Source organism: Dermacentor albipictus, chromosome 8 (genome assembly GCF_038994185.2).
Source record: "Dermacentor albipictus isolate Rhodes 1998 colony chromosome 8, USDA_Dalb.pri_finalv2, whole genome shotgun sequence".
Lineage (NCBI taxonomy): Eukaryota > Metazoa > Arthropoda > Arachnida > Ixodida > Ixodidae > Dermacentor > Dermacentor albipictus.
In genome coordinates, this window is record NC_091828.1 from 106,636,046 (window position 1) to 106,661,012 (window position 24,967).

The following is a 24,967-nucleotide window of genomic DNA, read 5'->3' on the forward strand; positions in this document are numbered from 1 at the left end:
TCCAGACTGCTGCGTACGACAGCTGCCCACATCGGTTGCGCCGAGGGTGCCATTTGAACGTAGCGGCATACACACGCGGCGGCTTGGAGCCAGCACGGCCGCCTCGATCACGCGCGCACCTATGCGCGCACGGCGGGGCAAGCCGCATCGATCACGCGCGCACGCCCTCGCCGTGCGCGCGTGATCGAGGCGGCCGTGGAGCCAGTTGGAGCGCTTTGTCGGTGCTGAGCCACACATCATGTGCATTGCGGACTTCGTTGGCGGTGACGACAGCACCGGAACAGTGGCGGAGTTAACAGACATGGAGATCGCGGCAGAAGCGACTGCTGAGCGGCCAAACGAAGACGCTGCCGAGGCTGATCCAGCAAGCGCTGATGTTAAATTAAAAATTATGGGGTTTTACGTGCCAAAACCACTTTCTGATTATGAGGCAGGCCGTAGTGGAGGACTCCGGAAATTTCGACCACCTGGGGTTCTTTAACGTGCACCTAAATCTAAGTACACGGGTGTTTTCGCATTTCGCCCCCATCGAAATGCGGCCGCCATGGCCGGGATCCGATCCCGCGACCTCGTGCTCAGCAGCCTAACACCATAGCCACTGAGCACAAGCGCTGATGTTGCCCCGCTCCCGACTGCAACTGAGACTGTAGCTGCTTTGGCCGTTGTACGCCGCTACTGCGGCCCAATAGAAGGCACTGGACTGTCTCTTGTGGACCATTTGGTCTATGTTGAGGACGCCGTGGTCAAGCACGCGGTTGCCAATATGAAGCAGGCTACGCTGCTTCAGTACTTTCAGCGAACTAAATAAATACTTTGTTTGAAGCTTCATGTGAGTATCTATTGCGCCACGATTGGTTCATTGATTGATTTGCGCTAGTTTTTGACGCGTTTTCTATGTGATTTTATATATCGAATTCTGGCTATATCGAACTATTTTGCGATCACCGCGCTGTTCGATATATCGAGGTTCGACTGTAATGCTGTAGTTTGCTTGCAGTTCTGTGTTGTGCAGCGTGGACTAATCTGAAAATGCTGACAACCAGGAATGTTATCCGTTTGTTTTTCCCCTAGGGAAATTCAGTGTTTACTATATAGGCAGATGTTAAGGTAAGGTAAGGTGATGACATTGTAGCACTTGAATCCATCCACGGTTTCGCAAAGACAGGACTAAGATGACATTGGACAGACGCGTTCAGCGTCTTCATTTTTTTCTTTCTTTTGTGACTGAGTGTCTTATTTCACATTAGTGCACTGCAATCATTACAGCTGGTTTTTCGGTGGCTTACGAACACTATGTTCACTTATATTTCTTTTTTTGCCGGTTAATGTACAGCAGGCGACATTCCATTTTCAGTTGCACTATTCTCAATGAAAATGTCAGCTCTGCCTGATGTCTGCTTTAGGCGTCCTTTTAAAAGCAAATTGGACGTCTTTCATGTGCTGTTGGTGTTAAGAGGAAGCTTTAGCTCGGGTGCTCCTATGTAAATTCATGTAAAAGGAGAATTCGTTTTTCTTGGCAACCACTGCACTAAATTTGACTGGGTTTACTGCATTTAAAGGAAAAACTTAAAATCTAGTCACTGTTGGTTTCGAATTTTTGAGTTAGACCGTCAATATTTTATAAAAAATTGACAGAAATTGCAAATTGTCATAAAACGAAACTATCAAGTTTACAACTCTGTAACTCAACAAGAAAAAATGATATCGCAATTCTGTGAATTGTATCTGATAGCACATCTAAAGCGGACAAAATTGATATGTTACACATGAACCTCAAAAAATGTAATAATATGTAATTACAACTTTTGCAGAACCCTCGTAAACAAAGTAACAAATTCACGTAAGATGTAAAATTACATATAATATTTGTCCGCTTTGAATGATCTAATGGATGCCGTTTACAGAACCGCGATGTCTGTTCTTGATGCCGAGCTATTAGTTTGTAAACTTCATGCTTCTATTTTTTTCAAACTTCTAAATTTTTGAAAATCGTTTTAAGAAAATTCAAGCCCTAAATCGAAATTCCGCTTCTAACAGTCACTAGAATTTAACTTTCTCTTTCAAATGCAACAAATTTCATCAAAATCGGTCCAGGGGTTATCTCAGAAAAACGTTTTTGCGTTTTTACATGTATTTAAATAGGCCGCGTCGGAGTTGGGCCCGAGCTAAAGCTTCCTCTTAAAGCAAACACATAGAACACACCATGTATGACTCAGTTTTTAGTCATGACAGTGTAGATGACATCTTCTTGCCACATCTTTTTTTTTTTCAGGCAGTCTGTTGCCTACAAAAGGCATGTCATCTTAAATAGAGTTATGCTCAGCGACGATGTCATCTCGTTGCACAGAACAAACTATAGAAAGTTCTGTCATCTATATCACATAGTTTGGCCTAATTACAGTAGACTGCCGCTAATTCGACTCTGGTTATTTTGGCTTTTCGGTTTATTCGATCTCGTCCGAAGTTACCGGCCAGCACCCATGCATTTCTGTGGGTCAAAACATTTGTTATTTCAACCCTAAAATTGGCCTTTGCCGGATAATTCAAGCTTGACGAGGCAGCATGCACATGCCTTACCCTTATGGTGCCCCAATAGCAACCCCTTTACTCGTAGTGTCTGTCTGCGTTGAGCAGATGTCCTCTGCCGTCGAAAATGCCAATTTTTCACCTGCTCTAGGAACATCTTCAAGCAGGAATGATAATTCACAATGTCTGATTACAGTATTGATCCACTTTTCCGCAAAATTTTACGGAAAACAGACTTCGCGGCATTTATATGCTTTGCCACATAACACAGCTGTACTGCGGCGAAGCTGACTGTAGGAAACTGGCATTTTTTCTTGCTATAAATCGGTTGCGCAATAGACTTATACTTCATTTAAGAGCTTATATGTTATTTCTATGTTATGTTTCTAATTTTAACACATAGAAAGCAGGCGTGTGCTTGATGTGGAGGTGTGCTAGAATCGGGTAACCACTGCCAATTGAATCAGTGGTGTTCTCATGTATTTTCTACATCTTGTTTTAGTTTTACCTGCCAGATAACTCGAACAATTTCGTAGTTCAAATTAATGGAAGTCTACTGTAGTCAGGCCTTAGTAGATGGCATTTTCTTCCCCATTTTATTTGGTAGCTCACTGTCCACAAAAGGCATGATGTCTTCAATTGCGTTATTCTTTGCGACAATAGCCTCTCCTAGCACAGAACAAACCATTGAGAGGTCTGAGGTTTAACACTCCTTTTAGGCATAACATTTGCCTTTGATGTCTGCGTAAATGCAACTTCGGAATGTTCCTTCATCAAATGTTGGTATTAAAACAGATATGTTAATTAGGTGCATGACACCACAATAATTAGATTGTGGTGTCCTTTTACGTTAGTAAGGTTAGGTCACATATGTAGACAAAACACTTAGTTGTCACGCAGTTTACTGATCACATGAGTTGATATTTCGTATCTCCACCTTTTCAGTGGGCTGTCGCCTCTCACTCCCTGACCCCTGGATGGTCTGGAAAATTGAAGACGAAGTAATCACTAGTAGCCAAATTTCATTAACGGTTTATTTATTTTGGTGAAGGGAACACATTTAGTCTGCACTATTTTCTTCAATAAAATTTAGCACAAAGAAAAAAAAAACCTTTTGCTGGTTCGTTTAACGTTGAGAGCTTGTGACATAAACTGGGTGAGGCCATGAAACCTTCAAAGGTGTGTGGACTTGGCTGTGTCATTTGTGACTGTCGTTTGTGCAGGACTTCACAAGAATGACGTGCTTGTTGCGTACAGTGCATTTCAGGCAGGCTGCGAACGTAATCTAAGTCAGTTTGGCAGATGCCTTTCTGGGAGGGTGTGTAAAAAAATAAATTAAAGATGGGCAATTTTGTAGTCTCAAAATTTCCAAGCAAGCGCCTTCTCGCGTCAGAAGTTTTGACTGTATCTAATCGTCGGCAGTCGACTTGGCTGATCAGGAAGGTTCACACTGCGTGTGTGTGTGTGTATGTGTGTGTGTGTTGTGGTGGTTGCTCATGGCAACTTTTCCTCATAACCAAAGTAAACCCAAATGTACAGAAATGCTGCAAAAATGCACGATGCCTCTGTAATGTTGTTTGTGTCCTGTATGTACATGAAGTACATACCTATAACAATGCTTATGTGTTCATGAAATGAGAACAGCTGCTAGCGCTAAGCACCCTTCCAGAGACTTGTCTGTGTTCTATGTTCACTCAACACTGCGTTTACTACTGCCCTCTGCTAAAGCATGGTTCTGTCTTATGGGTGCAAAATCTTTGCATGTGCGTTTGATGTAGCTTCATGGCAATGCACACAGCTTTGACGTGACAGCGTGTCCTGGGGCAAAATTTGCTGCGTAGTCAGCTACTTGAACTTCTAAAAAAAAATTTTACAAGAATTTTGTGCAGCTAGCATGCAAAAAAGTGTTATTTCTGCCAAAGAAACACAACTACCACTTTGAAAGAGTAATCTGACAGTCAAAACAGAGATATTTAATGTCTATTTTATCCCTTTATTATCGGTTTACCAGACAGGTCAGTTTTGATCACAATCAAGTTCGATCGAGATCGAATTTCTAGGTAGCAGTTGGCTCTATTGTGCATGTTGAGGACGGGAGGCAATCGTGATTGAGAAATTGAATCTGTGTCGGGCTCAATTGCAACCGAAATTGCCTCGTGTGAGTGCATTGTAATACCAGCTGCACATGTGACCGATAGGCATTCTAGCCGTGCACTGTTCAGAGCCCGCTGTCCCTCCCGTTTCAGCTCATTCAGCAGAAGGCGGCCCGCATGTGAAGAATCCGGCAGGGAAGGAGCGACGACCGCTTCTGTCTTTTCCATTGTTCCCCCCCGTCGAAGCCGTGTTTGGTAACACATTTCTCGCCTCTGCCCATCCGTGCCGGAGGGTGGTGTGACGAAGCCGCGAGAAAACACCGGACGGTGTTGATGCCGACACAAGTGCTGTCACGTCATATTTGTGCCACCGAGCGAGAAGAAGGGCTCGTCATCTGTGACGCTTGTTTTTGTACGAAGACATGCCCTCCCCCTCTCTCACTTCCTCGTGCACCCGTGTTCTTTCTCATCGGCCTGGTGGCATTGAATCCCCTTCGGACTTAACAAGAGTGCACGGTGCTGCGGTTTTCGTGTTCATTCGTGACTTGCTGCCAGCCCATGTACTTAAAAAAAAATGAAAGGGAGAAAAAAAAAAGGAGTCTGGCATTCCGACTTGGCACGCCCAGGTGCCATCTGAGGACGAACAGGCGGCAGTGAACAAACAACTTGTGCTGACTGGAGTGCGACTTTCGGGGTACTGCAGGAAGCTTTTAGATTGGTTGGTGAGAGGTTGTGCTTTGTCAACTGTTTTGTGCCCCACTGTCTGCAGGCTGGTTTGTAGTACGAGTGCTCATGCTGATTAGGGCGGGGGGGGGGAGGGGGGGGGGGATGAGCTTATTGGTTTAGGCAGTGGTGCAGCACTGTTCTCAGTCTTTTGTTTTTTCTGTGTGACTTTTCTTTTTCCACAACGTTGTTTTGTGGCTGTAAGCGAATGTGGTGATGCGATCTGACAAGCTCTGCGCAGTCCATATTTTGAACATGTTGCTTTTGATATTCCTCGTTTCCTCACCACGGAAAGCGAGACAGAGGACTGTGTCAACAGTGTTGTGTTATTGCCATCAGCATATTTAGCGCCTGCTGCAGCAGACACCATGCAAGAATATTTGCGTTTGCCCCCCCCAGTCAACACATTTTGCACTTTGACATTATTTTGCGTGTTCAGAGAGGAAAGCGTGCTAGTTTCCATGCAGCGTGCTGCATTTCCATTTCCTCAAGCAGCATTTGCTTTTGGTAACAAGTGGAATGTGATCTAAGAGATTCCTTACGAAGGCTGCCATCTTTGTTTGATTGCAGTGAGATTTTGTAAGGTACGGCATACAAAAATGCAGTGTTCTTCAATAATTATGTTGGCTTTCATCAGAAGTATGTAGTTGGGTTGGTGGGGAAGTGAGTATGTCTGTGATGGAACCAGTGCCCAAGGCCTACAGAGAAACTCTTCGGGATGTTGACCGCACGCTTGTTTCGGCTTGCGTTTTGGTGCAGGCAAGCAGTCGAATGTCATATAAGTCAGAGCGGCAAGCAGCGAGGACAGCATCCCGACAGTAAGCTAATGTGGAGCTTGCGCACTACGTCGTACACGACATTTCCAGTTGACGAAGTACTGTTTTGGAAAATCCTCGCTACATCAGCCTTCAGTGCAGAGGCAGGTGTAGGTAGTGGTGTAGGAGGCAAACTTGCTGTCTAGTCTGCACTCCTTGCAGTCTCGAGTTCCCATAACTTTCTGCGTGTCCCCCCACTAGCCATGGGGTCGGCACGATGAATAAGCAGTTTCAGCGATCACTGACCATCTGCCTGTGCACACGGCCCACAGTTTGTAATGCTTGCATTCTCCGTTTTTCTACATGACGACTCGGCGCACCGCATTTGAGAGCAACTTGGAGTGCGTGCACTTTGGGAAGCACTGCAGCTCCACTTGCTGCTGCTACCGTTTTCACACCGAGAATGTTTCTAGTGAGTGTGTTTACAACATTGTGTGTGCGTGTTTGTGTGAGTGGTCATATTAGTTACTTAACATCACGTGCATCGTTCCTGTCGTCATTGTCTGGTTGCCTTCATGTGACCATGTAGCTCCATTGCTGCTTGGTTATGTGCTCCATCACTGTGTGCAGCAATGACAGAGCTGTTAGGGTATGATAGGTATGTCAGTGGAGGTGTGAACGAAATGCCTTTTCTTAACAACTTAAAGAATTGGCGCTCTCCATTTTGATGTCTTTCTTTTTTTTTTTTTGTCCCCCTTAATTGGCGCCTTTGTGAGCCAATCTTAGCCCAGACGGCTGGCCTTAGTCCTCCTCTGACTGCTACTGGTTGTCCTGGTTCTGTGAACACTTATAAGCCTTGATAATAACGGTAACGTTTTTCGGGTGTTCGCAATTGTTTACGGAGTTGCGTGATTGTTTACGGAGTTGTGCTGACCAACTCTGCGGCACTGAATCATGATGAACCGTTTGATCCTATCAGCAATGGTGGGGTCTCATTCTGACCTGGCTACAGACGGTTCTCCTGGTCCTGTGCATGCTTATTAGGCTTAATAATAATTATCGTTTTTTTTTTCTTTATGTTGGCGATTCCTTACAATGGTAAACCGGCCAATACTACAACACAGAATACCAGATGTTGCGTGGCTTTCTGTGCGACCAGCGTGGGCGATTGTTTCACCTGAATTGGTGTTGTGTAGCCAGCTACTTGATGCACTATCTTTTGGTGTGTTTGCAAGAACTTACAATCTCCAATTCTGATTGGTGTCCTACCTTGACTCAGTTGTATAGTTTTCACCTCTTACTGTGCTGGTTAAGTGTGCTGGCTTTTGTTTTGCTTGTACAAGTACATATAAATTATGCAGTACTGAAGCCTTCCTTCACTTGTGATATGGATTAGTTGCTGTAGATTGTGTTGCCTAGTCAATACAATTTCTGTTCACATGCACTTTTTGAAAGGATGTGTTTTTTGTTTTGTTTTTTCACATTGCTGATCTGGTTGTATTTCTTTAGGTAACCTGTGACATTACCAAAGCAAACCACTCTAAATACTGCTGGCTCTGACATTGCAGACTTTGCAAGCATGATGAGGGTATTTCACACCTGCTATCAGTGCATAAAATAAGGTAACCAACTCTTTCTACATGTGGTCAAAGTTACGCTGAAGAGGCTGTCTTGCACCCCTTAGCAGCACATAAGGCTAAGAGTGTAATCACTTTCTTTTCATAAGGATCAAATAAAAGTGGCTTCTATTACATGTCGTTAGAGTAAAGAAACTACCATTAGAGTAATATGGTAGCGCAGGCTAATGAGAGTGAGCTTGTCCACTTCATAAAGATAGCACAAAAGTAACTTAGACCACACATGGTTGAGGCAAGAAATGGAAACTAAGTTAAACAAGTAAATAACTCTACTGTGGACCTTTAAAAAAAGCCAAGAGTGCACATGTAACTGTAAATGTTGCAGTATTGCCAAATGTTTCGTCGTTTTTTTTTTGTTTTTGCTGTCGCGATTAAGCTTGAGTGATCATGTTGCGTTACACTTTACACAACTTACACAACTGCTTTTCTCTGAGTAACAAAAACAATTTTACGATGATGTTGATTTTTGACATTCCTAGCTACTTCTAATGTTCAAGCTTTAAAAGCCTGTACAAGCTCAACCCGCTTAGACCACGCAGTTGTGAGCACTTCATCTGGTGAATAGGCCCATGTGATCAGAGTCACTGAGTCTTCTTGGAAACTCTCCAAGCAGTATTCAGGATGTGAACTTGCATAATATTATCGGTACTGCCCACAAGTGCGGAGTTTGCCTTTCACAATTTCTAAGCTGACTACACCTGACACCTGCTGTGTCCGCTGCTTTCCCTGTTCCAATTTCGCGGGTGCGCTGAAGGCGTGCTTCATATTTATTTGAAAGAAAACATAGCGACCCACCCACAAAATGGAGCGATGTGTGAGTGGAACTGAACTCATTGTGTGTGTGTTCCTTGGAAAGAATGCGATTTTTCAAACAGTAAGGTTCATTGGTCCGTAGTTGTACAGTGCAGTCCACTGTTAAAGGGAACGCTGCAAATGTGTGGCTATCACTTCACTGGCGCTCTAGTTGCAAGGGCTGCCTGAAACTGCCCGGATGCACCGTACAGGTGAACAGAGAGGTGCCGGCGTCACCAACCACGAATTGTCTGCTCCAAAGCCAGACAGTTGTACACCTGCTTTATACCCATGCGTTCCATTCAGCGGTTGACTGCACTAGAACCCAAAAGCACACAGGTACACTTGTTCTAGAGCACTTTAGGCATTCCCTTTATCGCAGGAACAAAGTCGTGTCCTTTCTGCATTTTATTTCGTTTGCCGTTTCCCGTTGACTCGAAGCAATGCTAAAATGGCAATCTGTTGTTTGTATTATGCTCTGTGATGCGTATGGTAACTGCTTACTGGAAGATGTGAGGCGAAGCCCACCAGTGTGTTGTCACCGTAGCAGCTTATGTTTCGTATTCCTTGTGCAGCATTTTCGGTTCACTGCCTTTGTAACTGGACTCAAATACTGCAGAAACCTGTTGTGTTTCATGTTCAGTTCTGTTTTATTGTTCTTGTTCAAGATTAATGTTGTTGATGGCCTTTGCTAAAATTTTAAGTCACACCTTCTTAGTTTGCTGTTTGATCCTAAAGAACTTGTGTTTCCTTCTAATATGCAAAACGTGTGTTTAAAGATTTCAAGAGCATCTGCCTAAAGCAAATATTGTGTGCAGTGGCATTAGTTGTCGTGCAAGCTGTGCTCGACATAGTGTTTCTTTGTAAGCTGAGGGACTAGATTGCCAAACCCAAAATTCTGGTTGAAAGCATTGAAATTTTGTGTTGGCTGTAGAACACCAGTTATCTGCTCAGTGAATTACGGCTTTATTTATTGTGTGGCACCTAAAGTGTGGTTCATCGTCTTACTGCATTAAAAAACTCATATGCCCTATATTCAATAGGGAAACCTGTGTTCCCATATATCATATGGGGGCACATTATATGAACACTATAATGATATGAACATACGGGCACGATGGAAGAATAGATGGTTGTTTCAATGATGCCTTGGAACGTGTTGATTTATTGTTTGGTGTTGTCAGATCTTGCGCAAAAGGCGCAGCTGGTAAGGAGGCGTCATTTCTGAGTACAGAAGCATGGAACTCTTGTTTCGCGATCTGCACGAGTGTGTATAGAAATGGGAAGTTCTGATAAAATCTATATGGTATTGTGTTCAAATGATCAAAGTGGTAACTGCTGTTAATCTTGGGCGCAAAAGAATGTTACTTCCACTTCTGCGATTACTGGAGAGCCACAATTAAATAGCTTCTGGAGTTATTGGCCCTGTTTTCAGAGCTTTCCGAGATGGCCTTACGGTTCTACATAGGATTTAGCATGAAGAGGCAGTCTCCTGAGCAATTTATGCTGATGCTCACAAATTGCTCTTTTAGTTTAACTTCTCAGTGTTATTGGGACTGTGCTTATGCTTTTTTTGCAATGCTGATAAGAGAGATGAAGCTAGGGCACGCTGGCTGTTCATTAGGTATGCTTACTTCAGTAATGAAATTGTACGAATGTGTTGAAATGCACTCGTGGAATAATAGACCAGCTGCTTCATTCTTCACGTTGTGCACACAGAGCCACAGACTGCAGTTGAATGAATCCAGCACTTGGCAAACTTGTCTATCAAATGCTACCACTGGGCACTAAGGTGAAAAGAAAGAAAACGCAAGTACGCAACTGTACGGAGCACAGACATTTCCCAAAGCGTGACGTTAATGATTGCATTATGAACGCAATAGCCAGAATAATGCTAGAATGTTTTTTTTGTGTGACCAGAAAAATTTGTAAGGAGCTGAATAATATACTGTTCTGTGGAGTCGTACTCACAAATGAGATAATTTGAGGATCCTCGTACATCTGAACAGAAATGTGTGCCTAAGGCTTCATGCATGTTGCATAATCTAGGTGACGCTGCAGCTATTTTCAGTTGACACACAAGCACAGTGAGGCACCTGCAGGCTATGGGAAACCTTCCTGAATGACGCCAGGTGACCGAACTGCAAATCAGAGTCCAACTGGTGGCTCGGTAGGTGATTTATAGCTGCGTCTTCAGTTTCCCACCGCAAATATTGTGGCCAACAGTAATACAGAAACAGCAAGAGCTAGCAGCGCAACATAAGGAGTGACTGCGCGTTGTAAGGGCGTTTGCAGCAAAATACTAGATGAAATATGTGAGCACAGCGTTTCATGCCATTAGCAGATGCGAATGATGACCCTTACACTGTGTAGCACCACTGCCACTGGAGGAAAGAAGTAAAAACGGGCATAGTTACCTCGCTGTTCAGACAGATGGCGTCATTGAGACACCAGTCTGTTCTTCCATCGTTCACGTGGGGAACCCGTATAGAGATGTGTATGTTTCCGTAAATGGTGCGAGTCATACCCGTATTCACAAATCATATGGGTCACGTCCTGTATGGTAATATGGGAAAGTGGAGGGTTTTGATATGGGATCCCTGTACGTTCATATCATATGGAACATGCTCCATATGTGATCAATGGAAACGTACAGCTTTTTATACTAGATCCCCGTATGTTGACAAGAGATTATGGCTGTTGTCCTGGTCATCTTTATGCTGACAGATGCGAAGCTGAGCACTCTCAAGACTCCTATAAAGTGCCAATGTTATACCCAATGATGGGCAGCATTGGCACTGCCCCACGCAAATTGAACCTAGGTTGAGCCAATAACGCCTCATGTTTAGTAATACTTGGTCATGTACAGAAGTCTGCATTGGTATCGACGGTGAGTCTGTGCTGCAGTTGATCAAGTGCAAAATAGACAACTGCTGAAATTTGGTAATTCAAGCATGGGGAACCACGTCTGGTTTTCATGCTGCGGGATGTCATTCTGTAAAACTTATCACGCAAGTATGGTTTAAGGTGCAGGATGCGACGTGACACGTAGTACTTTGTATGTTTTGGCCATAGCCCAATACGCACATACACTCGTAGTGCTGAATCGGTCAAAAGCCCAGCACTTGTATTATGGAATTTTGTTCATTGCTGACTTATCGTTATATCCCAAGTCATCATTCACCAATAACCTGGAAGACGTAATTTGTTAAAAAAAAAATAAAGGGTGGGAGGCAACATCTCAGTTTGGAAGCTGAAAATAAATTTATATTTTGGTGTGAATAATTTTGGGGAGTGATAGACACGCCTTGTAAACATCTACAACTGGTGTGTAATGTGTGCTTTCACAAAAAAACATCAGGTAGACAAAACTTAGAAGCATTAAGTCATTTGGCATCGCTGAAGTGAACCAGTTGTGGTATTGGAATACCGGGCTGATACACGTTCGAGAGCACCAATGCTACCTAGTGGTGACATGTTATGACGCTGTGCCATCTTCAACAAATAAATCACGGCAGCTGCAACTTCTGAGCACCAGTGGCTGTCGTTGAAATTCGGAGGTTCCACATGAAACTTTGTACAGAATTTATGTGCAGCGCTTGCAGATGATGCATCCAACTTGCTTTGAGCTATGTTATCCTTTCTTTTACACCTCAGGATAAGTGGAGAAAATGTTAAATAGATTGTATCTCGTGCGAACTCGAGCAGGGCCATAAACTTAAACTCTTGGTCGTTGTATTTTAAGTTCTTTGCATTTTGACAGATCGCACTGTCGCAAGATGTCATCACTGGTGATGCTGCTCTCCTCTGCTTCCTGATACTGCAGTGAAGCCTAGTTGTAATGACATCGCATACTATGCAAACGCCTTTGTTGTATCCAGTAGTTATCGGCATCAGCAAGAAGCATTTGAATTACTTCATGATATCCAATAATTTGTTATATCCCTGCTTTGTTATATTGAGGTTCGACTTGCACACCTATGCTGTTATATGTCTCTGCTATGCTAAAGCTTTGCAATATGTCCCATCACACTGTGCGATCTCTGGGCCTTCTGTAGGGATGGGTCAATGCAATCGGTGAAATTGGCATCTTGCAAACAAAGGTGGTGAAAGTAATGTCTAATCAGTGAGTGATGACTCGGGATATTGCAGTACTTCTTATAGGAGTCTGTGTTGCCAGCACTTTGTGCAATGCTATGTCAGGTCTGTGGCTGGAGTAGGAGCTGGTGGATACCTATGCAGTGTTGGGAGTGTGTCAACGTGACAGTGCTTTGCTGTCTCTTTTGACATTGACACTTGGCTAAGTGCAAGGATACTCCGTGAACTTCTTTTGCTAGGCATTTTGATCAGCTGGGCTGTGACACTGTGTATTAAAAAGATGGCTGCGAGATTCTTCAGTAAAACAATGGACTTTGTACTAATTTTTGAATGCAGAGTGCTCTCACTTTGTCTGGAGAGGAAACAACCTGCTTGTTCATCGTTTTTGGCCCAAACACAAGTTCGAGAATCATTTGCGAGCGCAAGATTCCACGAAATGGATGGAGCAAACACGTGCCAGAGGTGTGAATTGTTCGTGGCAAGTTCACCGTACTTGCTGTATTGGAACACGATGTTCATGAAGCATCAGCTTAACCTGGACACTGAAATTTCGGGCATTTTATGGGTGAGAGGAGTGGCAGCTATACAAGATTGCGAAACACGTACTCAACCGAAATTGAAAAAAAAAAGTGATGGAAAGCCGTAATTGGCCCCAAATAAATACAATGCACTTTCTAACACCTGCTCCAATTTTGTTTCCGCGGGGGAGTAGGGAGGCATATATGGTGTGACGTCATGATGCAGAATGTTTCCAGCTGTACATTCGCCCGTTTTGCTGAAATTGTCAGGTTTTGCATGCCAAAACGGAGATATGATTAATGCGCCATAGTGGGGGACTCCACTTTCAGTTCTGGCCACCTTGTCTTTCTTTTTCCTTTTTTTTCTTTTTGTTTTTACATGTACCCAATGCACGGTACACGTATGTTCTTGCTTTTCGCTATCATCGAAATGCGGCCGCCGCAGCCGGGATTTGATTCTGCGACCTCGTTCGTGCTTAGCTGCGCTACGCCCTAGTCGCTGCTCCACCACGGCAGGTGTTTTCTGTAAATGGTTTCATGCACAAATACAAGTAGCATTTTTTTTATGCAATCCCCGTGGGATATTGCCGCTTTATTTTGAGGCAACGAGGCAACGCCGAAGCACAACGCAGTTGTGTATCGCATGTTAGTTCAGCAGCCGCAGTTCAGCCGGATTCGGATGGATGAATGGACGTTATGAGCGTCCCCTTTGGATTGGGCGGTGGATTGCGCCACCACGCTCTTGCTATTATTATACTACGACCTAATGACCAACCTAGGTTTAAAAAGAAAAAAAATAAGGTTCATTTCATAAACTTTTCTCCACCTTGTGGATTTCCGCAGAACTGGTTTGCCATATTCGGTGTCCCTTGTGCTTCAAGTTTTCGCTTAATTTGTCCTCGCCCTGCTACCTGCTAGCCTCCTGGTTAGCTCGGATTATAGACCAGAACACGCTAGTCTCGCACCCAGACTAACCGAACGCATACTCTCGCACCCGGGTTGCCCGGTCGACCGGCGCCTAAATGTACTGGGCTGCCAAAGTGTGTTCGCCGGCGACCAGTAGACATGGCAAGCGCCAGCTCTAGGGCTCCAAAGTGCGGAAATGTGCCCGTTCACACGGATCCAAAGTAGAAGAAGTCATCTGGGCATCATTGCGTCGTGTTTGGATGCCAAAACAACCAGCGGAAAAGGAGCAGGTTGCTTAGCGCTGTTTGCGAAGAGCACAACACACGTAGGGAATCGTGCCGGTGTGGTGTTTTCAGCCTGCGCCGATTTCCATCCGCAACGAAGAATGCCAAGCTGCGCCACCGGTGGATAGCTGCAGTGAATAGGAAGAACTACCAACCCAGTGAAAATGCACGAGTGAGTATTCGATCTGTGTATATTTTGGTGTCACGTTCAACTTTGCGCCCTACAAACGTAATACGTGTAACACGCAGGTTTGCTCCGAGCACTTTCTGGGCAACAAGCCTACAGAGCAGAATCCCGCGCCGGTGCTTCGCCTTGGCTATAACGAAAAGGCAAGCCTTTTCGTGTTTTCATTCAGGCAGAGCTCCCGATGGTTAAGCGGAACAGATGAGTTTGCTGTTAGCGATACTTGCAGCTGGTGCACGGAATGACCATTAAGCGTGAACGACAAGTTGTAGGCCTTGCTGGTGAGCGTTATTGCTAATGAAAGTAAACCGAAGTCTGCTCGTCACGTAGCATGCGTCCACAAAAACGTAAACGACAACTACTCGTCGCCAAAGGTGTTCTTGCAGCGCACCTACCTTTACGAGCTGGTGTTGCAGGTGTCATTCGTAACGAATTCATTTGAGCCTCCTGAGCTCTAAACTGCGTGCGGGCTGTTATGCGGGGCAAAGCGCAAAATATTTCTGTTCATGTGGCGATGAAAATAAGGTGCTTAATTATTCTTGTATTTTGTAACAAAATTTTGGTCGTTATCACTAGTTTTTTTTAGTGTTTTCTTTTCTAAGGGAACGCCAACAATCCGATGGCCTCGCACAAGCGAAACAGGTCTGGTACCAGGTAGCTGCAGTTGGTGGGGCTAATTTCTTGGAATGCAGGTGCGGTTGTTGTCTTGTACCAAAGGGGTCCTGATGATGCAGCTTTAAGTAGGGATGGTAATTTTACGTGCCCTGTCATGCTTTGTGCAACTGTACAACACCTGCATCTGTCATGCTCGTCCTGTTATACGGGCTTTGACTGCACATGTAGTTGAACATCATAACTACTGTAGTACCTCATTTTCCAATGAGTGCAGGTTTAGCATCATATGCTGCTTGTTCGAGTGCTGTAGGCTTTTATTCTGAATGTTGTACACTTAAGTGGTTGCACGATACAATTGGCCTGGTGTATTTTCGATTTCATTTTGAGAGGACTTTATATCTTCGCAACAGTGATGGCATGGGAAAGAACTACAGCCCTTCTTACTATAACATCTATGTTGTTTTCAATGTGCAGGTGGTGAAGGGCAGGCGTCTGCTAACCAGGCAGTCAAACGACCTCGCCAGTTGGTTGCCAAACGCGGCCAACCCAGTAGAGACCATTACAAACAAGACCAAACTGAAAGTGCAGATGACAGTGTTCTGCGTGCTTTAATAATATATGGCACCAACACAGTGCTGTGAATTCCTTCACAGGTTACGTGCCAAAAAGCTCACACGTGTTCTAGCATATAGCGCGCAGTTTGTACAAACGTAATAGCGTACCTACCCGATGTATTCGCTTCTGCAGTCTGCACAGCACTCAGTGTGGCCATTGCGGACTTGCATGAGGTCTTGAAGTTTGATTGAATCCAGACAGCGTAAATGACAGGTTAGAAAAAACGCGAAACACGCCTTCCGCCCAGCTAAAAAGCCCAAGTTTCGCTTTCGCGCCGGGTCGCATCTCCCGGCGTGGCAGCCCAGGCCTGCTACTTCGCGGCGCTTGGGAAAGATGGCGCGACCGGCGCTCATCAATATGGCGGCGCCCTTTGAATTCACGGTGTTCTGGTGTATAGGCACCCTGCAATGCAGTTTGCCTGTACATGTCGCGCCACCTGGCAGCGGCGGTGTGCATCCGCGGGTAGGCCGTCACCGTCATTTCATCAGTGGCCGCGGTGCGGTCAGGCGCGCCTGCAAGCCTGCTTTTCCAATTTTCCAATAGATTCCCCGCGGCCTCTTGGTAGCTCCTTTGTGAGAAGTGTGAACAAAAAGAACAAGCGCAGATACTGCTGCGTTAAGAACTGTCACAACCGCGAAGGGGATGTCGGCATCAAATTGTACCGCTTCCCTTCGAAACCGGGGGAAGCAACCCGGCAGCTGAAGTGGATCGTCGCGGTTCGTGTCGGTCTTGCGAATTTCTGCTGAACGGACTAAGACGTAAGTGCAAAAACAAGAAAAAGAAATTAAAAAGAGCCAGAAGCGGCATCTGTAAAAAGACACAATAAAGCGTCAACTGCATGAAAATGCGTGAACTGATTCCTGCTGTTGTAAATCAGTTTTGATAGTCGTTTAGCTCTTATTGCTCCAAAACAAACTGGCAGTGGTTGTTAGGTGTCAAATCTAGCTTCGTAAGCGCTCCGCGCTGGAGCTTCGCATGCGCTTGCTTCCTCCTGCGCCAAGATCAAGACGCGAATGCTGGTACCGAGCGTATTCGTGCCGATGTTTTCTCGCGCTTAGAACAACAGAACTAAGGTTGCAGTACACTGCAGAACACGACGAGTATTCGAAAATTAGCATTTCCCTCGCGCACACAAGAGCATATTTGTTCAATCTTCACGTTGTTTAGTCTCAGCTGATTGCTCTCTATGATTCTTCAGCGGTAATACCTTCTGACATTCGAGCCCGAACGACAATACCAGAATATGCTCGAGGCACATCGTCAACGGAGAAATAAGCACTTACCTGCCTATTCGCCAAAACCTCTACAATGTGCACATGAGGTGCAAGGCATGCTCCAAGTAGGGAAGCGACAAATGACAGTTCAAGACGTCCACGGCAGTATTTGCTCACTTAAGTGGCATAAAATAATGATTTGTTAACGCACTTCGAAATCGACGTCGTAAGCATACTTACTTTGTTGTGAAAAATACTTCCCTACCTGCGGTGGTTGCTTAGTGGCTACGGTGTTGGGCTGCTGAGCGCGAGGTCGCGGGAATAAATCCCGGCCACCGCGGCGGAATTTCGATGGGGTCCAAATACTAAAACACCCGTGTAATTAGATTTAGGTCCACGTTAAAGAACCCCAGGCGGTCTAAATTATTCCGAAGTCTCCCACCCCGGCGTGCCTCCTAATCATATCGTGGTTATGGCACCTAAAACACCACAATTTAATTTAAGCACCTCACTGGGATGTCCGTGCTGTTTACTTCTTTGACACGGTATACGTGGTTGTAGTAATAGATTTCACGTCCTATCTCAAGCATCGGTGGTCCAAAATGGGCCTCGACCTTTTCGATTGCCCTAAAACCGCAATTTAGAACGTCCGAAACCTTTCAAACGAGTGCCGCAAAAGCATGCTTCCGTAGCAGCAACTCTATGGTAGCAGCGGCCGCCTCGGTGTTTCGCGCAACTGACACGGTGGCGCTGACGGCTGAGCCGATCGCCGCGCCGCCTGACCATTGCAGGGAGCCGACCTCTGCGAGAAGGCGTTGCTTCCGGATTCGAATCCCGGATCGGGACGTATTTTTCTTCATCTGCAAAGCTTTCTTTCTGAGAAACCCGTATGGGTTTCCTTTCTACCGAGCTCGTGCTAAAAAAACAGGTGGATGTGATTTTCCCCTTCGATAAGCTTTCCTCCACCTTGTGGGCTTCGCAGAACTGATTTGCCACATCCATGCTATTATGCTTGCACTTGCTGACGCTGATTCACGCGATAAATGAATGGATATGCGCTGAGTGGTTTACCCGGGGAGGGGGAGTCATCCTAGGTAACCACTTACGATGCCCGCCACAGCCAGATCCAATCGCTTCTCTGAAAAGAGCCGGTCTGGTGCATACATCACTACCCATGCTAATAATGCTCTTACTGACACCGATTCACATGATGAATAACTGCCAGCGCAGGAGGGCTTCCCTGAAAAAAAAAATAAAGCAAAGCTATAAGCCTATTGCCAATCAGCATGTCAGTGCAGCCAGGTCCACCTCATTCTCGAAAGCGCTGGTTCAGAGAGTATAATCACTCCCCATTCTAATCCACGTACTCATGGCGGTCTATGAGAAAAATAAACGCACATTTGCAAATTGGTTTTTGCGAGGGAAAAAAACGGCCTATAGCCCGTTACAATCTCGGCACCTCCAGGTCCAATTACTTGTACGGAAAGCGATGGGTTGACGAATACATTGTTATTCATGCTAATGCTTGTGCTGAAACCTGTATATGCAATGAATATATGGATATGCACAATAGGCTTTTAGGCCAAAAAAGAAAGGCGAGTCCGTAGCCCATTACAATCTCGGCGCAACTGGGTTCATTTACAGGTATGGAAAGTGATGGGTCGACGCATACGTCGGTAACTATTATAATGCTTGTGCTGACCCCATTTTGCGTGATGAATAATGCACATTCACAACTCAACACTCGTACAAAGCAAAAAGGAAGCCGGTGTACTTCAGCAGAGCACGACTGGATGCAGCTTCTTCGTTTCCATGTAAATGTTATGATCCTATGTGTATCAACTACCGCACGCAACTGACTTCAAAGTCTGAAGGATCGGACGACGTATACGAACAACTTTTACCCACGCGCAGGCGTACTGTAGATCTGCAACGGGAAGATTCATGAACACAGCCGAGGCGTTCGCGTCTAACGCCGTCGACAGAGGCGTACAAATTGACTACAGTTTGCTTCTGGTGCACAGTAGTAAATAATAAAATAAAGTTGTTTAAAGTGGCGCCTGTTCTGCAAATCGGCGTCCCCTGCAGTAGTGAATCATGGGCATGATCGGGAGCTGCAATGCGAGGACATTTCCCCTCCCAGACAGACAGCAGATGCCGACCGTATGAACGAGCCGACACTGATCGCACCCTCGGCAGCTAGCTATATGTATGTATGTATGTATGTATGTATGTATGTATGTATGTATGTATGTATGTATGTATGTATGTATGTATGTATGTATGTATGTATGTATGTATGTATGTATGTATGTATGTATGTATGTATGTATGTATGTATGTATGTATGTATGTATGTATGTATGTATGTATGTATGTATGTATGTATGTATGTATGTATGTATGTATGGCAACTGTATAGGTATGCAAAGAAATCCACGTTTCAAAACACCACAAAATTTATTGTGGACGTTTCGGCTGCTCCGGCCGAAAAGTATATCTACGTATACATAGTGACGGAATTTTTCGCTGGGCCAAACTTGGCTATAAGTTGCCTACCAGCTTGGACCACTGGGTACTTCTCGCGGTGCTGATGCCGTCGTGGTCGTTGCATCGTCGTTACAGCTTTGTCATCCGACTCTCGATCACCATGCAGAAGAAATGCTCTGTACATCAGTTCAACCGATTTTAACGGAATGCGATGCACTTGGGAGAAAGTTGAACCATTTCAGAGCCACTGACGTACCGGTACGTTTCCGCCCCATTTGTTCCGCCATGCCACTGACGTAACCGTACGTAAAACCCCTTAAACTTCGTAAAGCAGTGCCGCGCTCTAGCCGAGGCCGACGCCGCGTCGCTATTGGCCTAATAGCATCACCTAGGCCCTTGCGCCGTACTTCTGCGCCATTTTCGCTCGAGAAGCGTCTACGGAGTGAGCTCATGTTGGCGCCATTTATACGGTCGAGCGGTGTAGGCGGCGCCACGGTCGAGGAGGGAGCGTGAAAGAGAGGAGTGAAGGCGGAGGAGGAAAGTGACGCTACTTCACGAAGTTTAAGGGTTTTCACCCGTACGGTCTCCACTCTCGCCAATCGGATGTGCGCAGCAAGAGGCGAAGTTTGCAAGCTCCGAGATAGTTCCATCATCTATTATAGCTAGGGAACATATATTCTGATCTCTTTATTAAGAAGTTTTCTGTCTAGGTTTTTCTTGGCGCGCTGTGGAAAGCGACCCTTCGTGGGAGTCGTTGAAATATTCGCGGGTAGCGCAAGGGAGCCACTCTTGCGTGTTTCTGCGATCTGTCGTACATTGATAGCTTTTCTTATTTTTACTCGCACACGGTAGCGCAATTGTGGAAGCGTACGTGCGCGTCAGTACAAATCTAGGTAGGCGTTACAGGTGTGTAAATGCTAAGAGAGCATGCGCCATTATCCGTGTCGTTTATTCCCTTGTGCATAACCGAAAATAAACCATTGTGCTTGCTTGACAATATCCTAGGGGGGGAAAAACGAACATGACGCTGGGGATGCGCCACCTCCGATAAAACCTGCGAGGGTTAATTCTCCCCAATTTTGTGGCCTCGACATTTAACGCAAATTGCCAAAAATTGACAGGTTTAAAGTAGAGCGCACCGTTTGCAAATCCCCAACTCTTCACTAAAGACATATCGCAGCTATGTACAGTGTGCTTCAGCAAACACTTTTCAAAACGTTTTTTAAAGTTGCTTGTGGCAGATAGTACAATTCTAGTCCATGAGCTGGTCTACTCAGTAGCGGACATTACTTGCGCAAAAAAAAATGAAATGCATAGTGAACTAATTAAAGTTCGTGAATAAATATCTCGAAACTGGTGTCTTGAGAATTCGTTCCAAGTGGATCCGCCTCGCCAACTGCTCGGCTAGAATTTTTAAGCTACAATATATGCCATAAGGTGCATGATTATTTAAAAACTTAGTGAATTTATGTTAATTAGTTGATAACGCATTGAAATTTTTCGTGCAAGTGACGTCCGCCTCTTCGAGTCTCGTGGACTACTTGTGCTATCTGCCACAGAGAATAAAAAAATTGAAAGTGTTCGCTGAAACACCCGGTATACGTAACAAGTATCTGAAGAAGAAAATCGGAGCTAGTCCCCGCGAGGTAAAGCTCCCTCCTAAAGGAAAATAAATTCGCGACGCTGTACGTATCAAGACACCGTATTTTATTATCGGCGCAGCAGCCCCGCCTATCGCCGCGCCAGCCTTCGCGTCCTGTGTCGGCCGAGCTCGCGGTCCCGTAGCCGCCTCAGACGCCCCCATGCGGCCAGGTTTCGATCTTGCGGAAGTCCTCGAGCGAGACGAAATCGGGCTCGACTTTCATGCAGCCGGGAAAGTCCTCCGGGCTGTAGAAGTAGCCGCGCAGGTAGTCGTTCAGCTTGTAGAGTAGCCGCAGCCGGCTGTACGGGCCGTATGGGCTCAGCCGCGGGCACTCGTAGTTCCAGTCGTCGTAGTCGATCGAGTACGCCATCAGGCCGTACAGGAACGTCAGGTTGTTCCGGGTCACGCAAATCTGCGCGCGACGACGACGTACGGCGTATACAACGCACAGAGCTTTAGCACGCCGTATAACAGACCTAGATATATGCAAATGACGTCAGAACCTCTCACAATGTTCCAAAAGGACTTCTTCTTGGGCAAGTTGGTGCTTAGATTTCCTAGGTATACTTTGTGGCGCAAAATACATTATACGGAAATACAATAATTTCTTCTGTCCCTTTTCCAGAAATGTATTTTGCGCCACAAAGTATACCTAGGAAATCTCTCACAATGAATGTCGACGTTAAATATGGCGAAAACTCCAAACGAACGCGCACCCTCACTTGAGTCTCTACCACGTCATACACGTACCCTGCGCTGTATTCCTATTAATGCCCACACTGCGATGAATGAGCAACGCTTTACCACATGGTATGGGCTTGCGCGAACCCACCACAGCTCACACCCATAACACACCCCACGACACGGCAATGGAGGCAGCGCTGTCCAGTTCAGACTCGACGGACCAGCTCGACCTCGTCAACCGAGCGAGGAGGGCAGCCAAGGCCGCTGGACTCCTAGACTGAGGGGACCACCCACTGCAGAGCCACCTACACTCATGTGCTTTTTTCTGTGAAGTTTAATCTCTCTCTCGACGTTAAAGCTTTAGCTCGGGCCCAACTCGGCGCTGCTGTCTGTATATTCGAATACATGTAAATGGAATACATACGCTTTTTTAAGATAACCAGTGGGCTGACTTTAATGAAATTTGTTGCATTTAATGCGAGAAAAAGTTAAATCCTAGTCACTGTCGGAAGCGGAATCTCGATTTGAGGCCAGTCTATTTTAGAAAGAATACTCAAAAATGGGTACGCTTGAAGGAGAAATAGAAGCACTAAGTTTACAAGTCCTTAGCTCTACACTAAGAACAGATATCGCAGTTGTTGGAGCACCTAAAGCGGACAAATTTGATATATCAATTTTTAACTTAGGTGAATTTGTTACATTGTTTACAGGGGTTTTTAAAAAGTCATCGTGACATATTTGCGGTCTGTTTGAAAGCAATGTTTAATTGGAAGCTTTATCTCGGGCCCAACTCCGACGCGTCCTATTCAGATCCATGTAAAATGCAAGAACGCCTTCCTGAGATAACCCCTGGATCGATTTTCATGAAATTTCTTGCATTTGAGAGAGAAAGTTAAATTCTAGTGACTGTAGGAAGCGGGATTTTGATTTAGGGCCTGAATTTTATGAAAAGGATCTTCAAAAATATGAACGTTCGAAAAGAACAGACGCACGAAGTTTAAGATTAACAGCTCTGCATCAAAAACAGATATCGCCGTTCTGTAAACGGCATCCATTAGATCATTCAAAACGGGTAAATTCGATATGTCAATTTATGTCATACGTGAATTTGTTAATTTGTGTATAAGGGTTCTGCAAAAGCTGTATTTTCATATTACTGAATTTCTTTAGATTCACGTGTAAGATGTCAGTTCTGTCCGCTTTAGATATACTATCAGATACAATTCACATAATTGTGATATCATTTTTCTTGCTGATTTACAGAGTTGTAACCTTAATTGTTTCGTTTTCTGAAAATGTTCAACTTTCGCCAACTTTTAATAAAATATTTACGACCTAAATAAAAAATAGAAACCAAGAGTCACTAGACTTTAAGTTTGTCCTTCAAATGCAACAAACCTATTACAATTTCGTGCAGTGGTTACCGAGATAAACGAATTCTCCTTTTACATGTATTCAATAAGAGCGCCCGAGCTGCAGCTTCCTATTAAGTGACCGTCAGGGTCTCGGCCTTGAACTGCCCTAAACGGCTCCCGTTTTATTGCAATAGCAATTGTGTGGACACTTCGGGCGCATCCCCGCCGTCGCCGTCGTCGTGATGTTCCGCATAAAGTCCAAGTGCGGTAACGTCGCCGCCGCGCGCCGAGGCTGTCACGCCAATTTACCCGTGGCGCACCATCACCACCTTACATCATCAGTGCTGGTTGAACGAAAACAACTCCGAAAAAACAAAAATTCGCGAGAACAGCTATTCCGCGATTCCAGCGGGACGTTCGACCTGCCCCCTGTCGGAATATTCGCGCACGTATCTCAGCCGCGCGTAACATACCTTTGTCCTCGTGGAGTTGGGTCCGTCCCACACCACGATCATCTCCTCCGCCTTGTTGTACGTGATGCAGCCGTCCTCTATATCCTTGGGTTTGCAGTCAAGGTTCTTGGTATACACCGGGTCTCTGCATATCTGCGCACCAGCAAGCACGCGCCCGTCACACCACTCCCGCAGCTGGAATACGGGTGGTTCTGTGACACGACATTGTTCGACACACATACAATATACGCGTGTATATAAATATATATATATATGTATATATATATATATATATATATATATATATATATGAGAATGTTTATTTGCTTAACAGTTTCGGTCGAAACTTGGACCGACCGAAACCATTAGACAATTAAACCGAGGATAACACGCCTGGCCCATTGATGAAAATTACAATATATATATATGTATATGTATATTTAACAATCTTTTCACGCAAGTGCACACATTACACCATGGCAACAATCGCCACATCAAACTACAGGTAGTTTTCATTGACGTCACAGTGCCGCCATCTTGTCTCACTATAAATCGTCAGCATTGACGTCGTCGTGGCCGCCATATTCGGGCACGGCAAGAAGCGGCGTTCGTGACGTCACGCTAAAACTATCCATATGCCTTATATATATATATTGGCATCGCAGCTGCGCAATATAACGAAATGAAAAAGCGTCTGCACGGAGCACTCGCCTCACCAAGAGTCGTAAACGCTTTCCAGCCCGGCGGGTACTGGAACGACACGTTGTCCGGATGCGGGTGCAGCGCGCATTCGTTGTTCCAGCTGTAGTTGCCGATGGAGGGCTCGTTGTTGTCCGGGAACAGGGGCTTCTCGTTGTACGGCTTCAGGGTGAAAGTGATGGCCCTCGGGTACCTGTCCAAGAAGGGGTGGTAGGTCCTCACGAACCTCTCGTAATCGTAAGCATCGAGCTGAGCCAAAGAGAGAAGAGAGAGAGACAAGGGCGAGCGACTATGCATGTATATCGTACAATGTAAAGAAGTCCGTAGTATAGAGCGCAGACCGGGCCTATAGGATTACCCGAAAGGCCCAGGCCCAAAACCCTGTCAGGGGGCCGGGCTCGCGCTTGGGTAACCGACTCAGGCCCGGTCCGGGGGCCCGGGCTTATAGGAGCTTCGGGTTCGGGTAGCGGGCCTCAGTCGGGCCCGTAGTAGAGGCCCGGACATATGCGATTTGTAACTGCGCAAAATTGTAAGCCTATGCAAAACTTTAGGTTGGTGGAGTCTGTCGGTATTCTGAGAAAGCAGGAGCACATGCAGGCCACGACGCAGCAGCGGTGTGCACTTATGTAGTAGAGAGCTTTTTACGCGAGTCACATCCAAGCGTTTGGGGGAAGCGACTTCAATG

At 45.4% G+C, this 24,967-nt stretch overlaps 2 protein-coding genes across 4 annotated transcripts in view; one reads left to right on the top strand and one right to left on the bottom strand.

Annotated features, from left to right (window-relative positions):
- inc (BTB/POZ domain-containing protein inc) overlaps nucleotides 1–9,574 on the top strand; it is a 35,338-nt gene extending 25,764 nt beyond the window's left edge. The window contains exon 5 of one of the 2 annotated variants that reach the window (XM_070523951.1): nucleotides 3,472–3,609. In XM_070523951.1, coding sequence (XP_070380052.1) covers nucleotides 3,472–3,531 — 60 coding nt within the window. In that variant the 3' untranslated portion in view covers nucleotides 3,532–3,609. Of the gene's footprint in view, nucleotides 1–3,471; nucleotides 3,610–4,772 lie in introns of those variants that run through there. The other variant, XM_070523952.1, reaches the window with a different exon arrangement.
- An 11,575-nt stretch (nucleotides 9,575–21,149) lies between these two features.
- Nucleotides 21,150–24,967, bottom strand: part of LOC139048537 (uncharacterized) — a 39,189-nt gene continuing 35,371 nt past the window's right edge. For both annotated transcript variants that reach the window (XM_070522940.1, XM_070522941.1), the window contains 3 exons: nucleotides 24,295–24,531; nucleotides 23,605–23,736; nucleotides 21,150–21,504 (listed from right to left, as the gene is read on the bottom strand). In XM_070522940.1, coding sequence (XP_070379041.1) covers nucleotides 21,241–21,504; nucleotides 23,605–23,736; nucleotides 24,295–24,531 — 633 coding nt within the window. In that variant the 3' untranslated portion in view covers nucleotides 21,150–21,240. The remainder of the gene's footprint in view (nucleotides 21,505–23,604; nucleotides 23,737–24,294; nucleotides 24,532–24,967) is intronic.